Raw genomic sequence first — 26,555 nt, 5'->3', positions numbered from 1 at the left:
TATATTGACATTACTGAGATAACAAATATGCTTGAGATTTCCCTAAGCTCCCTTAAATTCTGCCTGTCAAAATTTGGCTTTTCCTGGCATGCTTATTTGAAAATGCTGGAAAATAAGCATTTGTGTTAAAGTAATTTTGGCCATTTTAAAATGAAAAGCTGAAATTTGTGCTTTGTAAAAGCATCCTGAAGGGACTTGATTTTATTAGAATTTTTTTTAAAAGTAGTATTAACTTTCAGTTACTTGCTCAGAGTTGGTAAATTTTAGTTTGATAAAGTTCATGTTATAGAAATATGTATCTTGCTTCCTTCATAACTGCCTATAAAGACTATGTATTGAAGTTCCTAGTGCTGTTGAATAAGTTTGCATTCATAGCAACCCTCCTGAAAGGCTTTATCTTTTTTCAAACGGTTTCTTTTCTTGTTTGTTTGTTTTTATTATATTTCATTCTTGTGTATTATGGTTTATACAGTCTTATATTTACACTATATTCATACAATCATTCATATACATTGTATTTTATAAAATTAATTACTATTAGTTGTGCCTATTATTACCCCATCTTTTTAAAGAAAGATTTCTTTTTGAGTGAAAGTTTAGAAATTGGGTTTCTAATGCTGTAAATCTTTATGAGAGATTTCTCTTTCTTTCTGGAAATGTTGGCGTATTGGAATTGGTGATATTTTACTGGAAGCCTAAAATGAGACACACTAATATGGCATGTTGTGTTTAATATAAACAAAAAAGGAATTAAGATGTTAGCATTTAAATTTTGGAGAGAATACAAGTGTAGTGATAGTTATGTACAAATGGTAAAGATTATAGATTTTAATTCTCCTGAAAATATTAAAAAAATTTAATACAAGTTAAATTTTTTTTTTTAATTACAAGTCCTGTGAGACATTTTTAGAGACAACTTCTTAAGTTTTTAATTACTTAGGTCTAATATGTTGTTGTTGTTCTGTGCTGTCAAGTCGCCTGCAACTCATAGCGACCCTATGTACAACAGCCCTAAACCCTGCTCTATCCTGTGCCAATCTTAACTGTCCCGACACACCTACCTCTATTACCGCCGCCACCTAATCAGTCCATCTCATTAAGGGTTTTTCTCTCCTGCACTGTCCCTCCATCCTCCCAGGCATACCAAGCATGACGTCCTTTTCTAAGGACTGGTCCCTCCTTGCAGCATGTCCAAAGTATATCAGACGAAGCTTCACAATCCTTGCCTCCAAGGAGCAGTCTGGCTTCACCTTCTCCGGGATGAACCTGTTTATTCTCCTAGCAGTCCATGGTATATTCAATACTCTTCTCTAACACCACAGGTCAAAGAGTCAAAGACATCAACTCTCCTTATATCATCATAGTCATCGTCCAGCTTTCTGACACATAACAAGTAATTGCAAAGTAATGGTCTGAATCAGATGCACCTTAGTCTCCAGACTGACATCGTTGCTCTTCAGTACTTTGGGGAGGTCAATGACAGCAAGTCTAATTTAGATTTGAATTTTTTAAAAGTTTATAAACGTCTTTCATAGTTCAGTGTGTGTGTGTGTTTTCAGTGTAGTCTGAACTGACTACTAGTTGACACTCCAGCAGGTTTTCAGAGGCAGTAAATCACACGGGAAGCAACTGCCCATTTATCTCCTGTGGAGCTGCTGGTCAATTCAAACAGCATGCCTTTGGATTGGCAATGCAACTCCTTACCACTAAGCCACCAGATGTCCTTTCATTCTTAATTTACTCTAACTGGAGAGCCATGATTTTTATTTTCAAGATCCTACCAACTTATTGTAGTCTGACTTACAGAATTTTTCATCGTACTTGTGTAGTTATGTCAAGACAGTTGTGTTTTTTTTTTTTCTTGAACTAACAGCAGATTCAGCCATCCTTCTCTTATCAAAATGTATATGAAAAATTGGGCCTTTTCAGTGTTATATTCCAAGATAGGCTGCAGTGTAGTTAGGTTATTGTTGTTCTTAGGTACCATAGGTTTGACTAAGACTCATAGCAACTCTCTGAATAATACATCTGAACATTGCCCTTTCTGGCACCATCCTCAACATACACTTGAGCCCATTGGTACAGTCACCATGTCAATCATTTGGTCGGGGTCTTCCTTTCTTTCTCTGACCGTCTGCGTGATGTTGCTTTTCCAAGGACTGGGCCCTCTTTACCACTTGCCAAAGTCTGGGAGACCGAGTGTCACTGTCCTTGCCTCCTGATTGCACTTTTCTAAGACAGAGTTGTTTGTTCTTTTGACAGTCCATGAGATTATTCAGTACACTTCTCCAATACTTCAATTCAAAGACATAGATTCTTTTGCCATCTTCTTTCACTGTCCAGCTTTCAGGTGCACAGCACATCATTAAAAAGACTATGACTTGGATCTTGTACTCTTTAGTCTTTTAAACTGTCAGGTAAGTAGGTAGATTTATTTATATTTTTATATATCGTGTATAGCTAGACTGCTAGTCTCTCAAACAAGTAATCTTTGCACTATATGGAGATTAAAGGAGTGAGTTTACATGCTTAGTGGGATATATATATACACACACACACACACACACACACACACACACACACACACATATATATATATATATATTTTTAGTGAGGCATTTCATAATGACTTTATCAATGAAAAATGTTAAATATGTACTTTTATGCCTTTTAAGTATTATTTTGGTAACCATGAATTATTTTTTTTATTTGAGTGAAAGTTTAAATATCATGTTGGATTGTCATTCAGTCATCCATTGACACTTTCTTTTATAACATTAATTACAGTTGATTAGTAGAATTCGTTACTTTTGTCTGGTCAAACTCTTATTGTATATTACCTTTCTCTTAAACTACCTTACCTAGTTTTGACTTCCTGTTCTCCCTTATCAGCTCTTTAATCCTCTAAGATTTATTTTAGTTGTATGTAAATGTCTTCTTAGTTGTTTATATTAATAGTCTTATAACATAATTGTCCTTCAAGAGGAAATTAATATTGTGTTAATAAACAAAAATAATGACCACTGCCATTAATTGTATAAGATATTGTGCTAAGCACTACATATTATTAACTTAATTATTCCTCTCTTGTCCTTAGTGAGGTTGATAATTATATCTTACTGATGACTTAGACAGCCCAGAGTTACCCAGTTAGTAAGGTAGAGAACAAGTTCATCTGCAAACCAAGTCTGTTTTACATACTATCCTAATATCTCTTACTGTTGTTTGTCTGTAGACCCTTTCTTGAGGCCGTTTGAAAAACTGGAGGTTCAGTTGATTCCATCAGTAGAATGGTTTCTTTGTGCTGCTGTAAAGTAGAAACTAGTGACTAGCCAATACTGTTCAGTGAACTCTTGAGAAATTCATATTTGATTTATTGTATGCTGTGAATTCTTTCTGTTGTCAAACAGTAGAAAAGCAGATCATAAGATTTGTGTTAACATTTCCAAATTATGTGTTTGAAACAGATTTGGCAACCGACCGGAAGCTCTTCCGCCTGGTCTCCAATGACTCCTTCATCTCCATTCAGCCTTCCTTATCCTCATGTGGGCAGGATTTGCCAAGGGACTTCAGTGACAAAGTGAGTCTTCCAACTCACAGCCACCACCACGTCGAGCAGTCTCTGTCCAGCGCCTGCGACACAGAAGTGGCTTCCCTCGTACCTTTACACTCACACTCCTACAGGAAAGATCACCGGCCACGGGGTGTACCGCGGACTTCTAGCTCTGCTGTGGCTTTTCCAGACACGTCACTAAATGACTTCCCTCTCTATCAGCAAAGACGTGGCTTAGATCCGGTCAGCGAGTTAGAATCTTCCAAGCCTCATTCTGGATCCAAAGAATCCTTGATTGAAAATGCTTGTTTATCTGGGGAGTTTCAGCTCGTTGGTGACCTGAAAAAAAGCAATTCCCAGCCACCCACAAAAAGTGGGAAGAACAAGCCTTTGAAGGCAGACAAAAGCATGGACAGCCTGAGGAGCCTGAGCACACGGAGTAGTGGGTCCACGGAGAGCTATTGCAGTGGGACAGACCGTGACACCAACAGCACTGTCAGCAGCTACAAGAGCGAGCAGACCAGCTCGACCCACATAGAGAGCATCCTGTCAGAGCATGACGAGTCTCCTAAAGAGGGGAAGAAAAGTGGACGGAAAAAAGAATGCTGTGTTGATGTGACAGAAAAGGGCAGCTGTACCAGTGACAAAAGGACTAGCAGTGAAAAGACCGCTTTGGAAGGGAGTACAAATAGTGGGGTTCAGGAGGCCAAGGATTCTAATACCTCAGATGACATGCACAATCAGAGAGGACTCAGCACCTCTGCCTCTGAAGAAGCCAATAAAAATCCCCATGCGAATGAATTTACTTCCCAAGGGGACAAACCACCTGGAAAAACATCTGAAAACAAAGAGGAGCAGAGTGACAAGTCAGCTGTACCAGTGGAGTCAAAGATTTCGAAAGATGTTGGTGGAAAGCAGAAGGAAGGAGATGTTCGACCTAAATCTTCTAGCTTAATCCACCGGACAGCGTCAGCCCACAAATCAGGCAGGAGACGGACAGGGAAAAAACGAGCCAGTAGTTTTGACTCCAGTCGCCATAGAGACTATGTTTGCTTTCGAGGCGTTTCTGGTACCAAACCGCATAGTGCTATCTTTTGTCACGATGAGGACTCAAGCGATCAAAGCGACTTGAGTAGAACATCAAGCGTTCAGTCTGCTCACCAGTTCAGCAGTGATAGCTCGTCTAGCACTACTTCTCACTCTTGTCAGTCTCCAGAGGGCAGATACAGTGCCCTGAAGATCAAACACATTCATAAAGAAAGGGGCACGGACTGCGAGCACACATGCAAGACGCATCTGGGTCCGGAAGGAACTGGCAAAAAGCGGGCCACACGACGGACTTCCAGCACCAACAGTGCCAAGACCCGTGCCCGAGTGTTGAGCCTGGACAGTGGCACAGTAGCGTGTTTGAATGACTCAAACAGGCTCATGGCACCTGAAAGTATCAAACCATTAACCACTTCAAAATCAGACCTTGAGGCCAAAGAGGGAGAGGTGCTAGATGAGCTGTCGCTATTGGGGCGGGCTTCCCAGTTAGAGACAGTCACCCGCTCGAGGAATAGCTTGCCAAGCCAGGTTGCATTTCCCGAAGGGGAAGAGCAAGATGCAGTCAGTGGAGGTGAGTAAATGGCGAGAAGTGATTTCCTTCAGAGTCACTGTAATTTTTTGATAAGTTATTAATACTTACTAAATTAAGTTTTGTGTTAAAATTTTCTCTACCACCTTGTTATTAAATGAAATTAAACACTGTTAATTAAACAAGGCAGGATGTGGTTATCTTAGAAAATAAAATCTTTTTCTAAGATAACTACCTCCATCAGTTGTGTTGTTATCCTGTGCCATCGAGTCACCTGTAACCCACTGTGACCCTGTGCACCCTAGCTCTGAACTCTTTCCTGTCCTGAGCCAGTCTTACAGTGTCTGACACACCTGCCCCTATTAAAATATGCTAGTTCATTGTTGATGACCTCCACCTTTTTCACGCTAGTTGCCAACTGTTAATGTTTTGCCAGGAATATCAGCCCCCTTCTTTGCACAACTAAATGCATACAAGGGCTCCAAGTCAGTTTTTTTTTTTAATTTTTTATTTTTATTTAATAATTGCAAATATATTTATTACCACTTACAGATTAGTTAAGTTTTATATACAAATATAACTTTAGCTATAAAATCCCAACAAAGTAGTTACATTGAAATCATTAGATCTGTAGAAAAAAATATGGAACGCTTCACGAATTTGCGTGTCGTCTTTGTGCAGGGGCCATGCTAATCTTCTCTGTCTCATTCCAGTTTTAGTATATGTGCTGCTGAAGCGAGCACTCCAAGTCAGTTTTAGTAACTTCATACAGCTATGTCACTGAACTGCAACAAAAGTTCATCATGCAAATGGTTCCTGTATGATTTTTCCAGATTTTTATCTCTGATTAAACGTTTGAGAAATGTGTGGTTTGTTCAGTCTCATTTTGTTTGTTACTCACATTACAGACATTAGTATTTGGAGGTTTGGTTTTTTTTTTCCCTCTGTAACTTCACACTTAGCAATTTATTAAATCAAGGTTTGAATTGTTTATTTACTATCCATTAGTGGTTGTATGATACTTCCTATGATAAAAGTGAGATTGTTTTGGTTGAAATAATAGTTTACATAAGATTTGTGGAGCTGTGCAAAATCCTTTGGCGATTTTATATTTTTCATTATGTATTGACTGTTTTTGTTCGTGAAGTTCTCTTCCTTTCTGTGTCTCCTCCACTGTTTTCTCCTGTCCAGTGTACTGTGTTCATTCTCATCTGATCTTTGTGGAATCTGGTTCTTAACTAGAATCAGAGTAACCTATCTTCCATTAATATCATCTTAGCCTATTTACCCCCATCTCCAGTTCCATTAGTTAATCGCTTTAGTTTCAAGTTTATATTCTGTTGGTTTTGTTAAATGCCTCTTAATACATTTCTTATTAAAGGCTTCTCTTGGAACATACTTTCATTTGAAAATAATTTTCATTTCATTCAGAGTTTTTATAAGCCCATATTGTAGTAATTTTCTCTTATTTTTTACCTAAATAATAACTGATTATGTCTGAAGGGATTAAAACTACTTGCTGCCCGAATATCATTCCATTTTTGTTAAAAAAAAAATATAACAATCTGTGGTACTTGTAGTAAGTTTTTATTTTGTTAAAAAAAAAATATAACAATCTGTGGTACTTGTAGTAAGTTTTTACACACATCTTTTTACATATTATTCAAGGTATGCAAGACAATATTGAGTTTTAAGATTTAGCTTGATTTTTTTAAACTATTAAGAATGAGTGGATATTCTTGTTAAGTAAGTAAATTAAAACAAGAAACTATAATAAATCTCTGTCTTTGTATTTAAAATGTCATTTCTGTTTTCTGGGGTACATAGAATATTTCTTGTATTTTAGGGAAGTTATATGATACCTATTATTTGCTTCTTTTTTTCTTTCTATGATTGAAACTCTCCCCCCTCATTATTTGCTTCCTAATGCAGTTTATGATTTCACATAAGTGAAATCATATTTCCAGGTTCCGACTTTTGTGTTTTTAGTTTCAAAACAAACAGCAACAAAAACTCTCATACCAAATAATCTCTAATGAATGTTAATTAGAAATCATGAACTATCTATTTATGTACTTTGTTGCAAGAAATAATGTGTTTTAGAAAAATAGGCACTGCCAAAGGGAAGACATTGTAAGTGCTGTTTTATTTGCACTTCCTATATTTAGAATAAAAGTAAGAGAAAAACTAGACTACTTAAATGTTGGGAGTTTATAATTTATTGCTTTTCATTATTCTTGGTACAGGTTTGGGCTTTTAGAAGATGGAGGTGGTGGGAGGATGGGTTTTGTTTCAGTTCTTATGATTAAAAAATTACACAGCATCTTAAATAATGGGTTTAAGATAACTTGTTTATTTTAGTGTGAATTTCCGTGCTCTTATTTGACATGCTGGGAGACATTTTTCTGAGCTGTCTCTTCTGCCTTAAACACGGTACTGCTGAACTGTGTTGAAAAAGCCGAGCCGACTGGCTGTGCACACACCGTACATGGACTTGATCCTAATGAATTCGGAGGTGTGGATGAGTTCCCTAATGATTTTATTTTACTTCTAAGGCAGATGGCGGCAGTAGTGTGAAGGTGTGAAGTTTAGGAAATATACTTTAAAGTACAAAAATAAGTTTTACACACAGAATCATTCTTGGAGGGTTACCAGAGAAGGGATAGATTAGCGTGTAAAAAGGAATAAACAATGAACATTTAATTGAGATGAGTGAAGGGAGAAAGAATAGGTAATAAAGGGGATGATCATGCTTTATAATTAATGAATAATGAATGAATGAATGAATGAATAATTTATTAGTATTATAATTCATTTAGGAAACAAAAATTAGTGTGAATAGAGAAAACAATGTGCTTTGTAAACTTTTGCTAAAGCTGCAATTAGATAAGAAATAGTCTGACATAGGTCGGTCTAGTGTGGACGAGATATGGAATCAGACAGCCTTGAGAGCATACAGGGTCCACTGTAGTTGTGACTCTTAATTAGCACTAACCTTTTTTAAAAGCTTCATTTTGTCCGGTGAAAATGAGGGGCTAATAGTACCTCTATTGCAAAATTGTTGTGATGGTTAAATGAGTTAATAAATGTAAAATGCTAATGACATAGTAAATAGTTTAATAAATGCTTATGTTACTACTTATTTACTCACTGCTGTTAAGTCAGAACAGGCTCATTGCCAACCCTCCAGCAGGTTTTCAAAGGCTGTAAATCACATGGCATGTGATTGAACATCTTTCTCCCAAGGAGCAGCTGGTGGATTCAAACCACCTGCCTTTCACTTGACAGCACACCTCCTTACATACTAGCCCACCAGAACCCTGAATACTTATGTTAGTATTTTCTAACATGTCAGCTTGTATGTTACCCAGCTATATCCTGTCCCTTGTTTAATTTTATAATCTAAAATTGCAATAGAAAATTATTAAATGTATAAACAGTTAACTTGAATTGTGCCAGTGTGAAGCTTTATATAATAAAAATTAAGAATATCTAAATTTCTAATTTCTGATGTAATGTTAACTGAAAAACATCTTTTAAACATCTAATAGTTTAGAAATACTTTAGCAGCAAGACATAATTCATCTTTTGATAGTCACATAGCAAGTGATTGCTTATGTATTTTATGTTGGATTGCTTATTGGAAGGTTGTCCAAATCTGTCATCCATTCTGTTGGAGAAAGATAGTCAGTCTAGTACCATAAAGATTTGTAGCCATGAAAACCAGAGGGAGACAGGGTGTCAATCTGAACTGCCTTTCTTACAGTGAGTTTGCTTTTTGTTTTATTTTGTTAAGTAGAATTTCTTCAGTAGTGTTAATCTGATTACTTAGACAGTAAAAAACTTTTATGTTCAAACTAAGACTTTTTTGTTGTTGATAACTTATTTTGTGTTTTTTTTTAATCCTTTGAGGCATATCTTTTATAGGTTGTGACTAATATTTCAATGATAAAAAAGTACAGGTAGCTAATATTGATAGAATGGTGTCCTGTTTTCCATCACCTGTAAAATTTTTAAAAAATTTCTTTTGAAGAAGCGTGAACTGGGGCAGGGGAAGGTGTGGACTGGGCGAAAGTGCAACAATGAATGAATGGAAATCCAAAGTCTCTGTAAATTTTCATTAAAATTAATAATAATAAAAAACCCCCAAGATAGACAAAGATACCCATCCCTCTTTAACAGATGAAGAAATGAAAATATAATAGACTTAGTAAGAAACCCATATTAAGGTGGCCCAGTTAATAAATCTTGCATACCGTTCATTTTAATTACATGTAATTTTAGAAATACAAACTAGACCTCTGAATCCAAGTTTAATACATTTTGTGCCACTTTGTGGGTGTATAGGTACATATGCATCTTTAAGCTGACTGAAATAAAGTCATGGAAAATATTCACCTGATGACAACCCGAAAAAATTCTTTTGAGTGTTTGAATTTGTTGCATGATTCACTAATGTTACAATAGCATATTTTCTGTATCAGTTCATATATTTTGAAGAACACTCAAATTGGAAATTTTATTTGCTGTGGTCTTCTTTTTTCCTAAATTTTTAAACCTCTGCTTCTCTGAGAAACTGATTTTTAAATACAATGTTTGGGCTTATTACTCTAAGTCTGAAATAAGATCCTATTTTAATAGGGTCTCTATGGGGAACCAGAGATAATCTTTTGTTGAAGAAATATTATTTTATTCAAAGAAAAGCCAAATCTTGGCACAATTTGTGTGGGCTTCTGTTATATAAGCAATTTGAAAGTCTTTTGTTTTCTACTTAAATGTCACTGAACATTAAAACGAAAAGGAAAAAAGACCTTTTCTTATACAGGCAAGAAAATGTGAGTCAAGCATTTTTGCTTCACTGATTAGAAGAATTCTTAAATTCTTAAAAATTTAGTTTTTTTCCATTTCTTAGTCTACATGGTAAGTTGATGTAAATTATAGAAGAGGAAGTATGTGTGTAGTGGGCAAAACAGTGACAGCAGAAGAAATACTCAGCTGTTATTAAAGAAGAAACTGGCATAGCTATACAAATCAAGCAAAAATATAACAGTATGGAGACATTAAGAGTATGGCAGAGTACCTTTTATGTCTTAATAATGGTCAAGGGTATCAAGATAGTTAATGTATCTTAATATTCTGTTATAGTGTAATGTAATGCAGTTGTTGTTATGTGCTGTCAAGTTGCCTGCAACTCATAGCGACCCTATGTACAACCCTGCTCTATCCTGTGCCAATCTTGTCTCCGACATGCCTACCATTACCCCAGTCACTGAATCAAGCCATCTCATCGAGGGTCTTCCTCTCCTGCTCTGTGTCTCCACCCTCCCAAGCATGATGTCCCTCCCTAAGGACTGATCCTGCCTTGCACCATGTCCAGAGTATGTCAGATGAAGCTTCAGAATCCTTGCCTCCAAGGAGCAGCCTGGTTTCACCCTCTCCAGAATGAACTTGTTTGTTCTCCTAGCAGTCCATGGTGTATTCAGTACTTTTCTTCAGCACCACAGCAGTAGCTAGTGTATAACATGACTGGCCATGATTCATTCACTAAGATTATCTTTTGTTTAGTCTGTATACATTATGAACAAAATCGAAGTACATAAAGCAGCACTGAAGAATGCACATTAAATAGAATAAAATAGATTTGGGAATTTCAGTTATTTGGAAAACTCACTTGACCTAGAATATTAAAAAGGAAAAGAATTATTTTATTATTGAGATAATTTATCATGTTTGGAAATACAAGTTCTACCAACCAGCCCATGCTTGGTTCTTTGAGGTGGTTGTTTTTGTTGACTGCCATCGAATCAAGCACGTCTCAAGCGACCCTATAAACAAAAGACCTGAAGCCTTTCTATAACTATCATCATTTATCAAAGTTCATAGCGTTTCCAGAGGCATGTTATTTAGGAAGTGGATGCCTTCTGTGAGGTAGGAGTAAATATGAAGGTATTTTTCTTACTTTAAAATACTGACTGGGTACCATCGAAAGCCATTTAATCTGTGCCTCAGTTTTTATTTCTGTAAAACAGGAATAAAAACCATTTCAGCCTGCCTTGGAACCCAGGTAGCTCAGTGGTTAAAGTATTTAGCTGCTCACCGAAAGGTTGGCAGTGCCCATCTACCCTTCACTGGGAGAAAGGCGTGTCAGTCTGTTTTTAGAAAAATTCTGCCTTGGAAACCTATGGTACAGTTCTCTTCGGCACCAAAAGGCCACTCTGAGGCCGAATCGACCCTATGGCACTGTAGTTAGTTTGGGTCTGGATTCTGTCTCACATTTAATTATTATTTTCCCATGAACTTAAACCTAGTGAGTTTAGGTGGGTAAAAGTGACTTGTAAATTGTAGGTGTATGTGAACTAAGACAGTGTTGTCTTTTAATCATTTATAAGGATGCTTTCCTTTTCAAATATATGATTTAGTTTATATGTTAACTATTGGCTGCTTATTATAAAGATGAGTTTCTTGAAAATATATGCAAAATTGTATCTGAATGCAGTTTTCTTGGGAGAGGGTGGCTGTCTTTCATCCGGTTCCCAAAGGATTACAAGGATTAGAAACCACTGGTGGAAGTAAGTAATCCTATATTTTAGAAAAATTTTTTGTGAAATAGAACTGAAATAATTATGTCTGCCCAGGTATATGTTTAGCTTTTGAGATTGTTGAAAATATTGGTGAGAATGGCAGTCCTTATTAATGGAACAACTAATAATTTTGATTGCTTCTGTTTAATTACCATAATTTTATTCTTGTTATTGTTTTGTACCATAGAGTCAGGAACCTCCAGTGGGTTTTCAGAGGCAGTTAATTGCACAGGAGGAGATTGTCCAGCCTTCTCCCAGGGAGCAGCTGGTGACCTCAGTGTGCCTTCAGGACTGCAGCACAACTTCTTGCCGCTAGGCCAACATAGTAGTTTTCTAAAATGTGTTTACAGATGGACACTATTTTAATGTAGAATTGATCCTTAGAACCTTCACAGAAGGTTCTCATTGTTCTTTTGCCTTCCAGAAAATAATGCTTATAAGCATTTGTTTCTGTATTAGACCAATACCCTTGCTTGCATATATATATATATATACAGCATCATTGTTGGCTCAAATTAAATCTGAAACAAGTGGAAAAAATATAGTGAAAATGATAAGAGCTGAAACTGGATGGAAATGACACCCCCCCACTCCCGGTGACTACTTAAGTTCAGTCTCAGCACTTTTCTTTCACTTTTAAAAGGAAAATATTTGCGTTCTTTTTCTCTTGTAGGTTTCTACCTTGCACAGGTTCTAGCTTTTACAGGTTTTCCTGTGTTTAGAGAAAATTAATTTTATGCCTTGGCACAAAATAATTTTGCATTTTTTAAAAAAAATTAATGTTACTTTATATAGTAGTTTTATTTTTTTAATTGTGATTTTAATGAGGGATTACAGGAAGATTGGGTTTTCACTTATTCATTGTTGCACATTTTCTCTCCCACTGCCTTCCCCCTCCTGTAATCCACTTTGCAAATGCACTTCTTGTTCCATGTTGTTTCCATACATATAATGCCTAATCATACATTCCTTTCAGGCTGTTTCCCCTCATCTGTTCTAATGCAGTGTTAATTATCTAGCTACTCTTTTCCTATTCTCCCCCCAACCTGACATATTAGTCCTAATATAGAACAGTGGTATTGTAGTATTTGTCCTTTTGTGACTGAGATACTTCACTCAGCATAATGTGTTCTAGGCTCACCCTTGTTGGGTAGTGTTTTACAAGTTCCTTGTTTTTCAGTTCTGTGTAGTATTCCATAATGTGACTGTACCATAGTTTTCCTATCCATTTGTATATTGTTGGATACTCGGGCTGCTTCCATCTCTTTGCTGTTGTGAATAATGTGGCAGTAAACGTGTGTGCATACATGTGTTTGAATCATGGGTCTGTTTTTTTTTTTTAATGGTTCTGTTTTTTTAGGCTTTATTCTCATTAGTGAAATTCTCTGTCAAGTGGTATTTCTTTTCCAATTTTTTTGAGAAAGTGCCAGACTGCCTTCCACAGTGGTTGTTGTGTGGTTGTGTACTGTAGAATTGGAGCCAACCCATAGCCGACCCTTCAGTGGGTTTTCAGAGGCAGTTAATTGCATGTGAGGAGATTACCCATCCTTCTTCCATGAAGCAGCTGGTAGATTCAAACTGCATGCCTGAGGGATTGCAGCACAGCTTCTTCAGTGGTTGTATACAGTAATTTATTTTTCAGAAAAATGCTTTTACCTTAAAGATGCCTTCTTTAAATTTAAGAGTGCTTACTAATAATATGTTTTAATTTTATGAGCTTTTATATATACCTACTTGTTTTCAAACTCAGTTATTTTTTTCTTCAACATTTATTTCCCAAATTGCAGTTTACTTCTGATCTTCGGGAATCTTAATTTGACATACTGAAATGCATTTTTATTTTCATTCAGTCATTGCTCTCCTGTGGGAGCCAGCTAACTTAGATTTGATCCTCTATCTGTTTTCCATGGCTGTGAATCACCACAGGAGATTGCCTGTTTTTCTTCAGTGGAGAGGGTGATGGAGTTGACCCACGAGAGAGGTGCTGCGTGTGGGTTAGCAGCTCAGCACCCTGGGGACTGGGCCCCCAGAGTTCTTCTTTTATTGTCACTGTCCTCCCCAGTTCACTGCTGTCTGCCTTGTAATAAATACCACTTGAAAAATATTTGAATTTTTGTTAATTTATTTGATGGTCATTGAGCTAACCCAAAAGGCCGGCCAGAGCTGTACTTAACAACTAGAAAAAGAATTCATTGCATGTGAATTCTTTCACTCACCAAGCAGCTATATGATTGCCATTGTTTTTGGAAGGTCTTCATTTTTACACATTTATAAGCTCAGTATAGCCTTATAATATGGTTTGGTCCTATGCTTGAAGACTGCAGTTTGTAGCATAGTGCTTTCATTTGACTGTCTGATCCTAACTAAGGAGAAATTGGTATAGTAAATATTGCAGATTCTTTTCATCATAAATATCTTTACCTATACTATTAGAAAAGGAACAGTCATAGACAGTAACTCCATTTTAATATCTTTCCCAACAGACACCTAAGATTTACTCTTGGTGTGCTGCAGAGATTATAAAGGAAGTAGGTAATGTAAATTTGCAAAAATAAAAGGATGATGTTTTCCTGGAGCAAGACAATATAGGTTTTTTTGTTTCACGACTATGAACTATTTTTACTTAAAATTATTATCAAATTTTCAGTAGAATAAAGATTATAAAACGGCTTTCTACTTCTTTCTGTTCTTTTTTATGTTAAACCATCTTTTTAAATTTAGATTTATTATTAATTTCAGTAAAAATTTACAGAGACTTTGGATTTCCATTCATTCATTGTTGCACTTTTCTCCCCACCCAACCCTCCCCCCTAGTACACTACCTCTTGGAAAAAAAAAAAATTCTTTCATTGTTTTACAAACCCTCCCCCAGGTCCACTCCACCATGCAGCCTTTGCTCTGGACTCCTGTCATGACAAAAATACCTAATCACATATCCCTTTTAAACAGTTTTCTCCCTCATCTGTTTCAATGCAGTATACATTATTGAACCCATCTTTCTCAGTCTCTCCCCAACCCGAAGGTCAGTCCTGTTTTACAGCAGTGGCACCATGCAGTATTTGTCCTTTTGTGACTGAGATACTTCACTCAACATAATGTCCTCCAGGGTCACCCATTTTTGAATAATATTACACGAGTTCCTTGTTTTTCAATGCAGCATAGTATTCCATTGTGTGAATATACCACAGCTTCTCTATCTATTCGTTTGTTGATGGGCACTTAGGTTGTTTCCAGCCCCTTGCTATTGTGAACAAAGCCTCAATAAACATGGGTCTGCATATATCTTTTTGGATGTCAGTTATGGTCTCTTTGGGGTATATTCCCAGTAGTGGAATTGCTGGGTCAAATGGTATCTCTATTTGCAACTTTTTGAGAAAGCACCGTACCACCTTCCACAGTAGTTGCACCATTTTACACTCCCACCAACAGTGAATAAGAGTTCCACTTTGTCCACAACCTCGCCAGCATTTGTTGCTTGCTCTTCTGTTAAATTTTGCTATTCTGACTGGGGTGAGATGATATCTTATAGTTGTTTTCATTTGCATCTCTCTTAGAGCTAGGGATTTTGAACATTTCTTCATGTGCTTGTTAGCCATCTGAATGTCTTCTTTGGTGAAGTTCTCCCTTCTATTCTTAGCGTAAATGCTTATATATTGTGCTTTCCAAAGCCTTCAGAATAATTTTAGTGTATTTCACATTTCAAATTATCCTCTGTAAATCATAGGATACATCTTACTCTGTTGTTTTGATTGAAAGCATGTTACAAAGTTTTGAAGAAACATTTTTTGTTTTGATAGAATGTTACAAAGTTTTTAAATGACATTGGATTAGTCTATAAATTAAGTAATAGTTTTGCAATAGAATAGAAATGTTGTAATTTCACAAAATCTTGAATTGACTTTTAGAAGAGTGATTGAAATTCATATGCTTGTTTACTCATTTCTGAGAACTGTTAGCAGGATTATTGGTCTTCTGAGATTTCTTTTCTTCTCACTAGTAGCTTGTTTTCTTTGCTCTGTTTCAGCATTCATCTCGGTGACTGCCTTGTCAATGTATTTTTTTCTCCTTTGTGACATTGCTGGCTGAAGTTGCCTTTTATTGAGGTCATGATTGTCAGGATAAGGCAAAGTATACATTGTGATTTTGGTTTTTAAAAAACCAAATCATCCTAATCAGTGCTGTCCATGAGAGAGAGAGAGAGAGAGAGAGAGAGAGTGTTTGCTTGCACATGTGTGCCTGTGTGTTAGTGTGTGTGAGAGAGATAATAGAAACATTCTAGTTCTGTACTGTCTACTATGGTAGCCACTGGCCACATGTGGCTATTGAGAACTTGAAACATGGTTTGTACATCTGAGTAACAGATTTAAATTCTTATAGGTCATGGATAATTATTACATATGAGGGTGTTTACCTCACAAGTAAGCAGCTTTTTCATATGTAAGGGAGTTTCCATGTGCTTGAAAATAATTTTCTATACTGATTTGTTTTGTGTTTTCTACTTAGATCACTAGTAAACACAATTATAGAGAATAATTTTGCTTTTAGCTTTGGAAATAGAAAACATACAATTAGTATAATAAAATTCTGTGTAATTATGTAAAGCCATTGAGATTTTCTCATTTTTGTTTTAGGTTTGTACCTTGCTGTTCTTGGATTAAATTTCAGAACTTGGTATTTTCTTGGTATTTGCCTCATAAAGTTGCGGGAACCAGATCTGGGGCATCTTTGAGTAAACATCTTAAGTTGAAATTTAACAAACTACTTATACCACAGTGACTAGGGATAATAGAAGGAAAATTGATGCCTTTGAGCTGTGGTGCTAGAGAAGGATACCATGGACTGCTAAGAGAACAAACATGTTCATCCTAGAGAAGGTGAATCCAGGTTGCTCCTTGGAGGCAAGGATTCTGAAGCTTTGTCTGACATGCTTTGGACATGTTGCAAGGCGGGATCAGTCCTTGGAGAGGGACGTCATGCTTGGGAGGGTGAAGGGACACTGCAAGATAGGAAGACCCTCTATGACATGGATTGATTCAGTCACTGGGGTAACTGGGGAAGGTCTATCAGAAACAACAAGATTGACACAGGGTTTAGCAGAGTTTAGGGTTGATGTGCATAAAGTCACTATGAGTCGCAGGCGACTCGATGGGACATAACGACAACAACAGTAAAACAACTTACACCACAAAGAAATTACTTAATTTAATGCTGCACAAATTATGACACAGATTAATGTGAGATAAACATCTTATTTCTACCTTCTCAATACTGAAGAGTAAATAGACTTGAAATAGTAGTGGGCGTGAAGAGGATGTTGTCCCTTAATAGCCATGGAAAATCGGTTCCTCCCCGATGGCATGATCTGAGGGTGTTCAAGTCCCTTATATAAAATGATATTGTATATGCATGTATATGCTGTCAAGTCTTCTGTTATTTAAATGTCTCTAGATTACTTTGAATACCTCATATATTGGAAATGCGATATAAGTAGCACTTTATACTTCATACTGGTTTTTGAAAGATTGCTTTGGTCGCTTGCTTTTTTCCTCCCTTAATATTTTTAACCTGATTTTAGTTGAATTTGTAAATGCAGAACCTATGAGTGCACGTGCGCGCGCGCGCGCGCGCACACACACACACACACACACACACACACACAGGTCCAGTCATTCATACTATTTGCTTTTAGTGTCTTCATGAGAGTGGAAACTATCCATTCCTGTTGGTAGAAGCTGCCAAATCCTGTAATTTTATTTATTTGTTTTTACTTGATTTTTTTTTTTTCATGTGTGAGGGACTCTGGCACTCCTGCACAATTCAAGCCCCCCAGGTCTTAACGACTGAAGTCAAATAATGTACTTTAAAAGATCTACTTAATTTAAAGGGGGAGATAGGGGAACACAGGATGAAATAAATGAGGGAAAAATGTAAAGTTATACTGAACTTCAAATCAGACACTCAAGTTGAAGAGAAGATGAGGAAGCCAGATAATAGAAACATTTTTAAAGCAGCAGTGACTTCTCTCTGAATAAAGACACTGAATGATAATCTCTGAAGTGATTTGTGTGTTCCCTGATGTGATAGGTTAACAGTGCACAAACCAAACCAGTTTGGATTAGACAGCTTCCCGTTACCTGCGAGGGTGGGAAAGGTGAGGGATGGACACTCTTAGCTGCTATTTCCATCTCCGACCGAGGCTCCTGTTTGACCTAAGTCTGTCTTGATGCAGCAGCACAGGCCAGCGAGGAAGTGGTGTCCTTTCGCCGTGAACGCAGCACATTTAGGCGCCAGGCAGTACGGCGCCGGCACAATGCAGGGAGTAACCCTACCCCTCCTACATTGCTCATCGGATCACCCCTAAGGTATGGTATCCTAAAATTCCACCACGTTTGGCCTGCATGTAACAGACCTTCTAACGTGTTCTGTCAGTCCCAAGAAAACACGTGATTAGCTTTTCTTTTCATCTTCTAGTTTCCTTCCTGTACCTCTTCACTCTTTTCAACTTTCTCTGCATGCGACTCTGAGCCTCTTGCATTGTGCATGCTTTGTGTTGCACTGTTTAAAGAAAATGATCAGATTGGTCTAGTTCTTAAATGGCAAAATTAGGTCAATCACAGACATGGAAGTAGAGGCCTTAAGTCAGCTTTTCATTTGTTTTTCAAATGCGAATGAATAATATTAGCAGGATATCTGTCCCCAACGGTGTTCATTTAATCAGAACAAATAGGAGACTGAGTAGTTAACTTGTACAGAAATAGTCGATGACTGACCTCAGCTTGATAAGCCAATTTGATTATTTCACTATAATGTATTTTTAAATTAAGATACTGGAAAATTGGCACCTTTTATAATTACCAGGACCTAATAAATGACATGGAACTAAAATACTTAATTTGCTAAGCAATATGGTCAGAATAAATGTATTCTTTCAAATTCTTAACCTTTAATATTGTTTGAAACAGAAACGTTTTTCATTGTAATCAGTATTTCTTATCAAGAGCGCGTCCTTTTATAACATTAGGAATAGTGGTGCATTAAACTTTTTCATTCTCAATTGTATCATGTTTAATGAATCCACATGTTAAATGTGAAGTTTATTCAAAAACTTGTGCTTTGATTTTAGAATGTAAATATAAACATGCTTTATATATGCTTTGTTAAGCCCTGCATATACTACACTTTTATCAACTTTTATCCAAATTACTTTCCTACCATGTTTAACTTTGAAACTCAAAAAGCATTTGATAACAGAACTGCTACAGAATGTATAATAGTTTAGAAGAGCCATCTCCTCCCAACCATGTCCTTGATAGTAGTGAAAGTCCTTTTATTTTAAATACTGTTTTATTGATATTCTCCTTATGGGTTTTAAGACTTGATTATTTTTCTACATTTTACAGTATAATCAAGAACATCACCTTTTGCAGGTTATGTGCCTAATTAAAACCTGTAGAAATGTACAACTCTATAAAAAGTAGTTTGGGTTAGTTTAAATCAGGTCTCAAATATGAAAATGGAAAGCAGCTACGGTGGAAGTATTTGGTCTCAAAACTTTTCCTGAGCATCTTTGCATTTTCTGACCCTCGCCTTATTTCCTCCCACCCCCTTTCCTTTGCTCCCTGAAAGATATTTTCTTTCTGCTGATGAATTTGAGACAGATCAACTTACAAAAAGAGCTCAGCACTGCACTTTGAATTTTTCTATTTTGTTTTTAATCGCTTCTTTCTGCTTCTTGAAAATTAGCATGGAAAGCTCCTCTGTTTTCCCTCTCACCCCATTTTGGTATTTCTGAGACATTTTTACCTTATCTTTTAACTCTTTTTCTTCTTTATTTGCTACAAATTAAACTGCTGAATTGCACTTTCTAAACAAATTGGCTTTTTTCTGCCTGGTGGAATGAATATTGAAGGGGCTATATGTTTCTTCAGCCAATCACTTAGGGTTTCCCCAAATTTTCTAGACTTTTAAATGTATCACCATTCAAATATGGTTGTGTTGTGGAATTAACTTGTAAAGAATCAAAATTAGGATTTTTGTAAAACAGTGTTCTTGTAGTTAGAAGTTGGTTTTGCTGAGATTCTAGAAATATTCCAGTACAGAATTTGTATATATTTATATCTAGATCTAGATGTATTTTAATGAGCTGACCTCATCATGGATAAAGCATGATAAATTTAGATATGAGGAATTAGTAGAAACATCTTCTTACTAAAATAATCGTTCTAATTGCTAGTGGTTATTGATACTATTTCTCATTGTTAAATCTCATTTTTAAATATTGAATAGCAGTCATTTGAAAAACTTCTTTACGAAAATAAATGAAATAGATGTGAGAATACTGTACTTGTAATTACTACCTAAGTCTTGTTAAAATGTAGTAGCCTAACCTTTATGGAATAACTTGAATTACTGAAATTCTTGTATATCCTAGTAAAATACATATTCTCATGGATTGGGAGCCAGTTTCTTCACAAAGAGGATGGACATATATTTTACAGTTTGTTAGAATATCCTGTTTCAGAATTAATTTGGACTTTCCCCCCTTCTTTCTTCATTAGTAACTAAGTCTTACTGGTAGATTTTTGTACGTCTTTCTTAGTTCATCCTGGTTACTAGATATAAAAACATAGATGAATATTTTAAGATACAGAATACTACTAATGATAGGTATTTTTATAGTTCTATACTTACCAAAAGTTATGTACCTAAAAGTGTTATCTTTTAGAGTTCCAGTTAATGAGCTAGCATGAAAAGAAATCTTTAATACATTTTAGTGAAGGGGGGAAAATCTTTAGTATATTCTTAAGATCATAGTAATAACTGAGAGTCTTTGATTAGAAATTCATAGGAATTATTTTGTGGTACTGACAAATAAACCACATACTTGCTTATGCACTATGTTCAAGAGACTCTTCTGAGTGTTCTCTGGAATATGGAGATAGACTGAAATAATACAGTTTGGCGTATAATTAATACTCTAGAAGAGATCCATTCATGCCAAGTATTAGTTTGAGGTAAAATGGCAACCCTCTAGAATTATGCTTCACAACGTTGTGTACATAAATAACAGGCACTTTTGTCATTGAATGATTGCAAATTATTGAATGATTGCCTCCCCATTTGCCTAGTAGAAGTCTTGCCTTTCGTTTGGAAGGACCTGGATTTAATTCCTGACCAATGAACCTTAAGCATAGCCATCTCTTGTCTATCAGTAGAGTCTGTCTTGGATGTCTTGCTAAGATGGTGAACAGGTTTCCATGGAACTTCCAAGCTGAGGCAGGGTAGGAAGAAAACTTAACTTTGCTATTCACTTCCCCAAAAGTCAGCCAGTGAAAACCCTATGGATCCCACTAGTGTGATAAGCTGTGCATAGGGTCATTGTAAATTGGAATCTTGACTCTGTGGAAGTTAACATTTTATGACTGTTATAGGCTGTTGAGTTGTCTTTAACTCATCGAGACCCTACAGCAGCTCTGAAGCCTGCCCTGTCCTGAGCCAGTCTCACTGACACCGACACACCTATTCCCATTGCCCCAGTTACTGTATCAATCCATCTCATCTGGGGTCTTCCTCTCCTGTGCTCTCCCTCCACCCTTCTAAGCATGATATCCTTCTCTAAGGACCAGTCCCTCCTTGCCATGTGCCCTTTATTTTAATGTTCAAAATCTTGACATTTGTAACCATATAAATGTTGGTTAATACCCTTTGTTTCTGTATTCTGGAGTTAATTGAATGTCATTGCATAATATGCAACCATTTTTCTTTGTTTGAATATACATTGTATATCTCAATGCTTAAGATAAATTTATTTTCAAAAATATTCCCCTTATAATACATCTACCTGCCATGTAGCAACTTTATTTATGACTTCAAGTGAAAAAAGTGATAGAAAAGTTTGTTGAGTATGTCCTGCATCCTCTGTAAAATTTTGCAATCTTTTGAATGTGAAGGGATGCTGTACTTGAGCTATTTAAGCATTTTCCCCCTCACCATTTTCTCATTTTGGTAAACTATGTGTATATTCGAACGAACAGTGCCAATCTACTACATGTATATATGGACTATATAAGCATATTTGGTTATATAATTTCCAAGATCATCCCTTATAGTCCAGAAGAGTTCATGAAATAGTTTTATAGCTATAACTTAAAAGAGTAATGGCAGGAGAGCTCTGGCACTGCAATCCCAGAGGCGCATGGTTCGAATCCACCAGATGCTCTGCCAGGAAAGGAGGGACAATCTCCTCCTGTACCAGTCAGATCTGGTCTGACGGTACACAGACACACACACACACACAAATAAAGAAATTAAAAAAAGTAATAGCAAGAAGGATTGACAAGTTTGCAGATGTACCTAATTTCATGTGTTACATGCATTCCTGTACTCTACTTAACATGTTTGCTTTTCATTGCCCATAAGAAGCCCGACAAGTAGATGTTCCCAACACTGTTATGTAGAACTGTCTGTTATGGTAGAAATGTTCTGTAATTTGTACTGTACAATATAAGTAGCCACTAGTTACTAATTAAGGAGCTCTGGTGACCTAGTGGTAGGAAGCTGTGCACTGCAAATCCCAAAGACATGTAGTTTGAACCCACCAGCTGTTCCGCTGGGAGAAGGATGGGCAGTCTCCTCCTGTGTGACTTAGTGTCTCTGTAAGCTTGCTGGAAGATCAGCTGTGTAGCTCATGCATTGGGCAGTACTGTCCTAGAGTCTGTTAGGTTGTTGTAACCACAGGTGTAAAGAATGTAAAAAATATTTTATACCTGTTGTGGTTACGTGCCATCAAGTTGAGTATGACTCATAGCATCTCTTATTTTATGGTCATCTCAAATCTAATTTCTTTCTAAATCTTCAGCACATGCACTGAGATTTTATGTCTTCAGAGAAGCCATTATGCTGAGTTGAGAGGTTTAAAGATAAATTACTTGTGAAAAATAGTAAATGAGTGAGGCCATCTTAACTATATTTTTGTTTACTTCTTTTAGAAGGATATTGATAACAGACTCCAGTTTTGTTCTAACTAAACATAAATGTTGAATTGTATTGGACTGTGAATAGAGAATAGCATACAATAATTATACTCAAAATGCTTCTATGAGTTGTATCGGTTTATATTTTGATAAGAATTAAGAACACTAAGACTCATAGTGCTTTAAAATACATAAATATATAAAAAGAAAAGGATTAAGGAATAATATAGCTCCTTAATTTTTTATAATTTACAAGTTTTATAGATGTATAATAAAATAGTAAATATTTTAACATTGCTTTATAACATTAAAAACTTGAGAAATCAGTGGCTTACAAATTATTTTTAAGATTCCATAATAAAAAGGTTCATGTTACTGAGATGACAGTATAAAATGGAAAACAGTTTACTAAGGAAGAATAATTTTTGCTATTTATCACTTTGTACGTAAAGTTTATAGCCTTATTTCAGAAATCTGTAGGTTTTTAACATTTAATACTTTGTATTGACTTTACTAATACTGCATTTTGCGTGTCATTTGATTCAATTAGTGTTTATTCTGGCTCTCTTGCACAAGTGAATTTTTATATTCAGAACTTTAATCTTGTTTGCATTTTATAAAAAAAATTCCTTGATTTTCAAGTGCATAGAACCTTTATTGTGCATTTAAATTGTTGAGATGTTTGAAAGAACAATAATTAATACAAGGTTATGAAGTATAATGTGTGTTTATCTAAAAAATAAGGTTTATCTATTTGGGGTTCAGCTATATAACCCACATGGATTGAAAAAATTCATAATTCACCTTTGCTCCTTACCTTTTGCTTCATTGGTTTAAGGTGAAAAAAAAAGCCACAGATTGGTTTAACAATAAACATTAGATACCGTGAATCAGATTTATAAGGACCAGATAATTCTTCTAGCCCACAGTGCTACCAGTATATTTTACCAAGCTTGTTGGCTCTTTCTCAGGCTATGTTGAAAAGAGTTTGTTTTTGAGATCAATTTTCTATATTGACGTCATTCTAGCTATTGTTTTCTGTTTTCTTCCCTGTAATGTTTCCCACTCCATGTTTTTTCCTAGCCTTCAAGATGGTCACCAAGGCCAGCAGTCCACAGCCCAGGGCAAAGTCCAGTCCCGCCCCCCTTCCCAGGCTGCAGTGCTCAGTGCTAGTGCCTCCTTGCTGGTGAGAAATGGGAGTGTCCACTTAGAAGCGTCACATGACAATGCATCTGCTGTAGGCGGCAGCAGTTTGCACGATGAACTTGGTATGCAGGCTCTATGTAATCTTGGTGATATGAAACTTTAATGCCGCACATAGTGGGTAATAACTGCATTTTTCTTTTTCTTTAGATAATTTCATTTTGGAACTACTCATTAGCGCTCTTTTGCTAGGATTTGTCTTGTGTGTAAGGAAAACTGGACTTACGTTTTCATCATCTATTTTTCTGTGTAGTTGTCTCATGTTTTCTTTTGAGCATGCCTTTTAATTGTTTACAGAAGTATTGCTTTTCATGCTTTGGTGGTTGGCAACTCCTTTTTTTCCCCAGGTGGGAAAATGTTGGATTTTCTTTAAGTGATTTCCATTAAACTTTAATTTCTTTTTCAACGTGCTAAGAAAGGGAAAATATTTTCCAATGGTCTGTGATTTTAGAATTTTTCTTTTTCTGTATTCCACATTCAGTGTCCATCATCTGAAATATAGTTTGTTACATTTCTAGATAAGGCAACCTGAGGACATTATGATTCTATGCCACTGTCACATAACTTTAAAAGCTTAATTTTTCATCTTGAAATGCTTACAAATATATGTATAAATTACTGGATAGTTAAACCTGAGAGAGGAAGTGCAGTATAAAAATCTCAGTAATAGCTATCCATTCAGTTATCTGCCTAGTGCTTTATTTAATAGTACTTTATGTTAATTTTTCTACTTTTTGTATAATCCAAATTTTCTTGCATTCAGAGTGTAGATTAATCATTATTTGAGTTAATATATTAAGGAAGAAAGTCTTGCTCAGAAAGAGGCATTTGGAAGCATTATGTTATAATCATTATTTTACCCTTGTTACCTGCCTTTTATTAATAAAGGTGATAATCTAGTTGATTAAAAAACTTACAAAGTATCGAAACGATATATTAAAAAGTATCCTATATTATCTGTTTACTTTGGGGCCATATTGGCACAGTGACTAAACATTCGATTGCTACCTGAAAAATTGGCAGATTGAGTTCACCGGCTGCTCCATAGGAGAGAGGTGAGACTTGAAGATGTGCAGTATTAGAGACCGTCCGAGTTCTGCTGTGACTTGGAAGCAGTAGATCTGATTTTCTTTGGCATCTCTTCATTACTCTTCTCATTGTATAAATCATTGTAACCAGTTACACAGAGTTATTGATATGTATATTCCTTTTAATGCTATTGAAAATAAGCATCCTTAGCAGGTCTTACATAAACTTTAAAATGGCTAACACCTTAGAATACATGGCACTTTCTTTTTTCTTTTTGGCAAGGCAAGTTCTAAAAATAAAAAAAAAATAAAGCAAAATCTGAAAGATACATAAGAAGATGATAAGACATTTTAATTTTAAATTCACAGTACTTTTGTTTTTGAATTTATGAATTTAGTTTTCTGTGAAGAGGGTGCTTGAGAGAAAAGTAAGACTTCACTTTAGACTTAAAACCATGATATTTTATGTTGGCATTTAGCCAGTTAATAATATCTTTATATTAGTGTCTCTTTTTATTTAACCTAGGGTTCCTAAGAACAGAGGTACATTAATTTGTGAATATACAATTCTAGTCACTATCCCCATTGCCCATATTGGCTTTAATGTTAGGAGATTAGGATAAAAAGTTTCCTTTTCTTGCATTTTGTACTCTTGGAAATTTTGTCAGGTTCTTACTTAAGATGAGTCAGTAAACTATTTTCTCCAGAAAAGATACTTACTGTGTTAAAAAATTTGCTAATTGAAAATTATAAAGTCTCATCCTAAAGCTGCATACAGATTACTGAAAATATGTAAATAGGAACTGTCATGAGTAGATCTGAAGAAAAAGATACTTTTCTGATTGAAAGTGATTTTATCATCTCCTTGGGGGATATTCTTTTGAAATTAGATCTTTTGCATTATCTTAAGATAGCTAGATATTTTCATATTATAGTAGCTGAATGCTGCCAAATTAGTAGTAATTAGTATATACCTGTTACATAGTGCAGAAAGTTGGTCAAAAGGTTCAAGACGTACACAGCACTTAAAACTACAAATACTGGCAAAGAAGCAGATTTCTGTGATGCGTTCCACTAGAATATTTCTTGTCACATGACTTAATTTTTTTGAATGATTTAATAAACAGTACTAAGATAATCTTTCATGAGAGAATTTAAAACTGTATGCTTCCTCCCAAATTTAGGTTCTCAATTGATTATTTTTATTGAACTTATTTTGCATGTGTAAATGTATATTTATTTATATCCATCAGTGCACTCATGCTTATACATACTCCTTTTTTTTTTATTACCATTTTTTGTGTTTTATTGTCACATAGAATCTGACTGGTACAGAAGGAGATTGTCTCTCTCTTTCCAGCAGAGCATCTGGTGGATTCAAACCATGTACCTCTGGGATTGCAGTGCAGCTTCTTGCCACTAGGCTACCAGAGCTCCCTATACAAACTATTTTTTTAAATTAATTTCAATGAATATTTACAGAGATTTTGGATTTTCATTCATTCATTGTTGGCCTTTTCTCCGCGCCCACCCTACCCCCACCCCCAGTTTGTTCTTCTCTTTGAAAAGTAAAAGAGAATTCCTTCATAATCCCCCCTGCATCCCCACCCCCACCCCGAATATACTCCACTCTGCAACCTT

The 26,555-nt window shown here is 35.9% G+C and overlaps 1 protein-coding gene across 2 annotated transcripts in view; it reads left to right on the top strand.

Annotated features, from left to right (window-relative positions):
- PCNX (pecanex homolog (Drosophila)) overlaps positions 1-26,555 on the top strand; it is a 223,353-nt gene that overhangs the window by 83,604 nt on the left and 113,194 nt on the right. Inside the window, exons 6-8 of one of the 2 annotated variants that reach the window (XM_006884725.1) lie at positions 3,468-5,171; positions 17,940-18,072; positions 23,767-23,951. In XM_006884725.1, the coding sequence (XP_006884787.1) occupies positions 3,468-5,171; positions 17,940-18,072; positions 23,767-23,951 (2,022 nt within the window). The remainder of the gene's footprint in view (positions 1-3,467; positions 5,172-17,939; positions 18,073-23,766; positions 23,952-26,555) is intronic. The other variant, XM_006884726.1, reaches the window with a different exon arrangement.

This window comes from Elephantulus edwardii, unplaced genomic scaffold, assembly GCF_000299155.1.
Source record: "Elephantulus edwardii isolate Elephantulus edwardi_28Jun2011 unplaced genomic scaffold, EleEdw1.0 scaffold00037, whole genome shotgun sequence".
Taxonomy (NCBI): Eukaryota; Metazoa; Chordata; class Mammalia; order Macroscelidea; family Macroscelididae; genus Elephantulus; species Elephantulus edwardii.
Note: the sequence above shows the minus strand (reverse complement) of the source record. Positions and strands in the feature narration are given on the sequence as shown.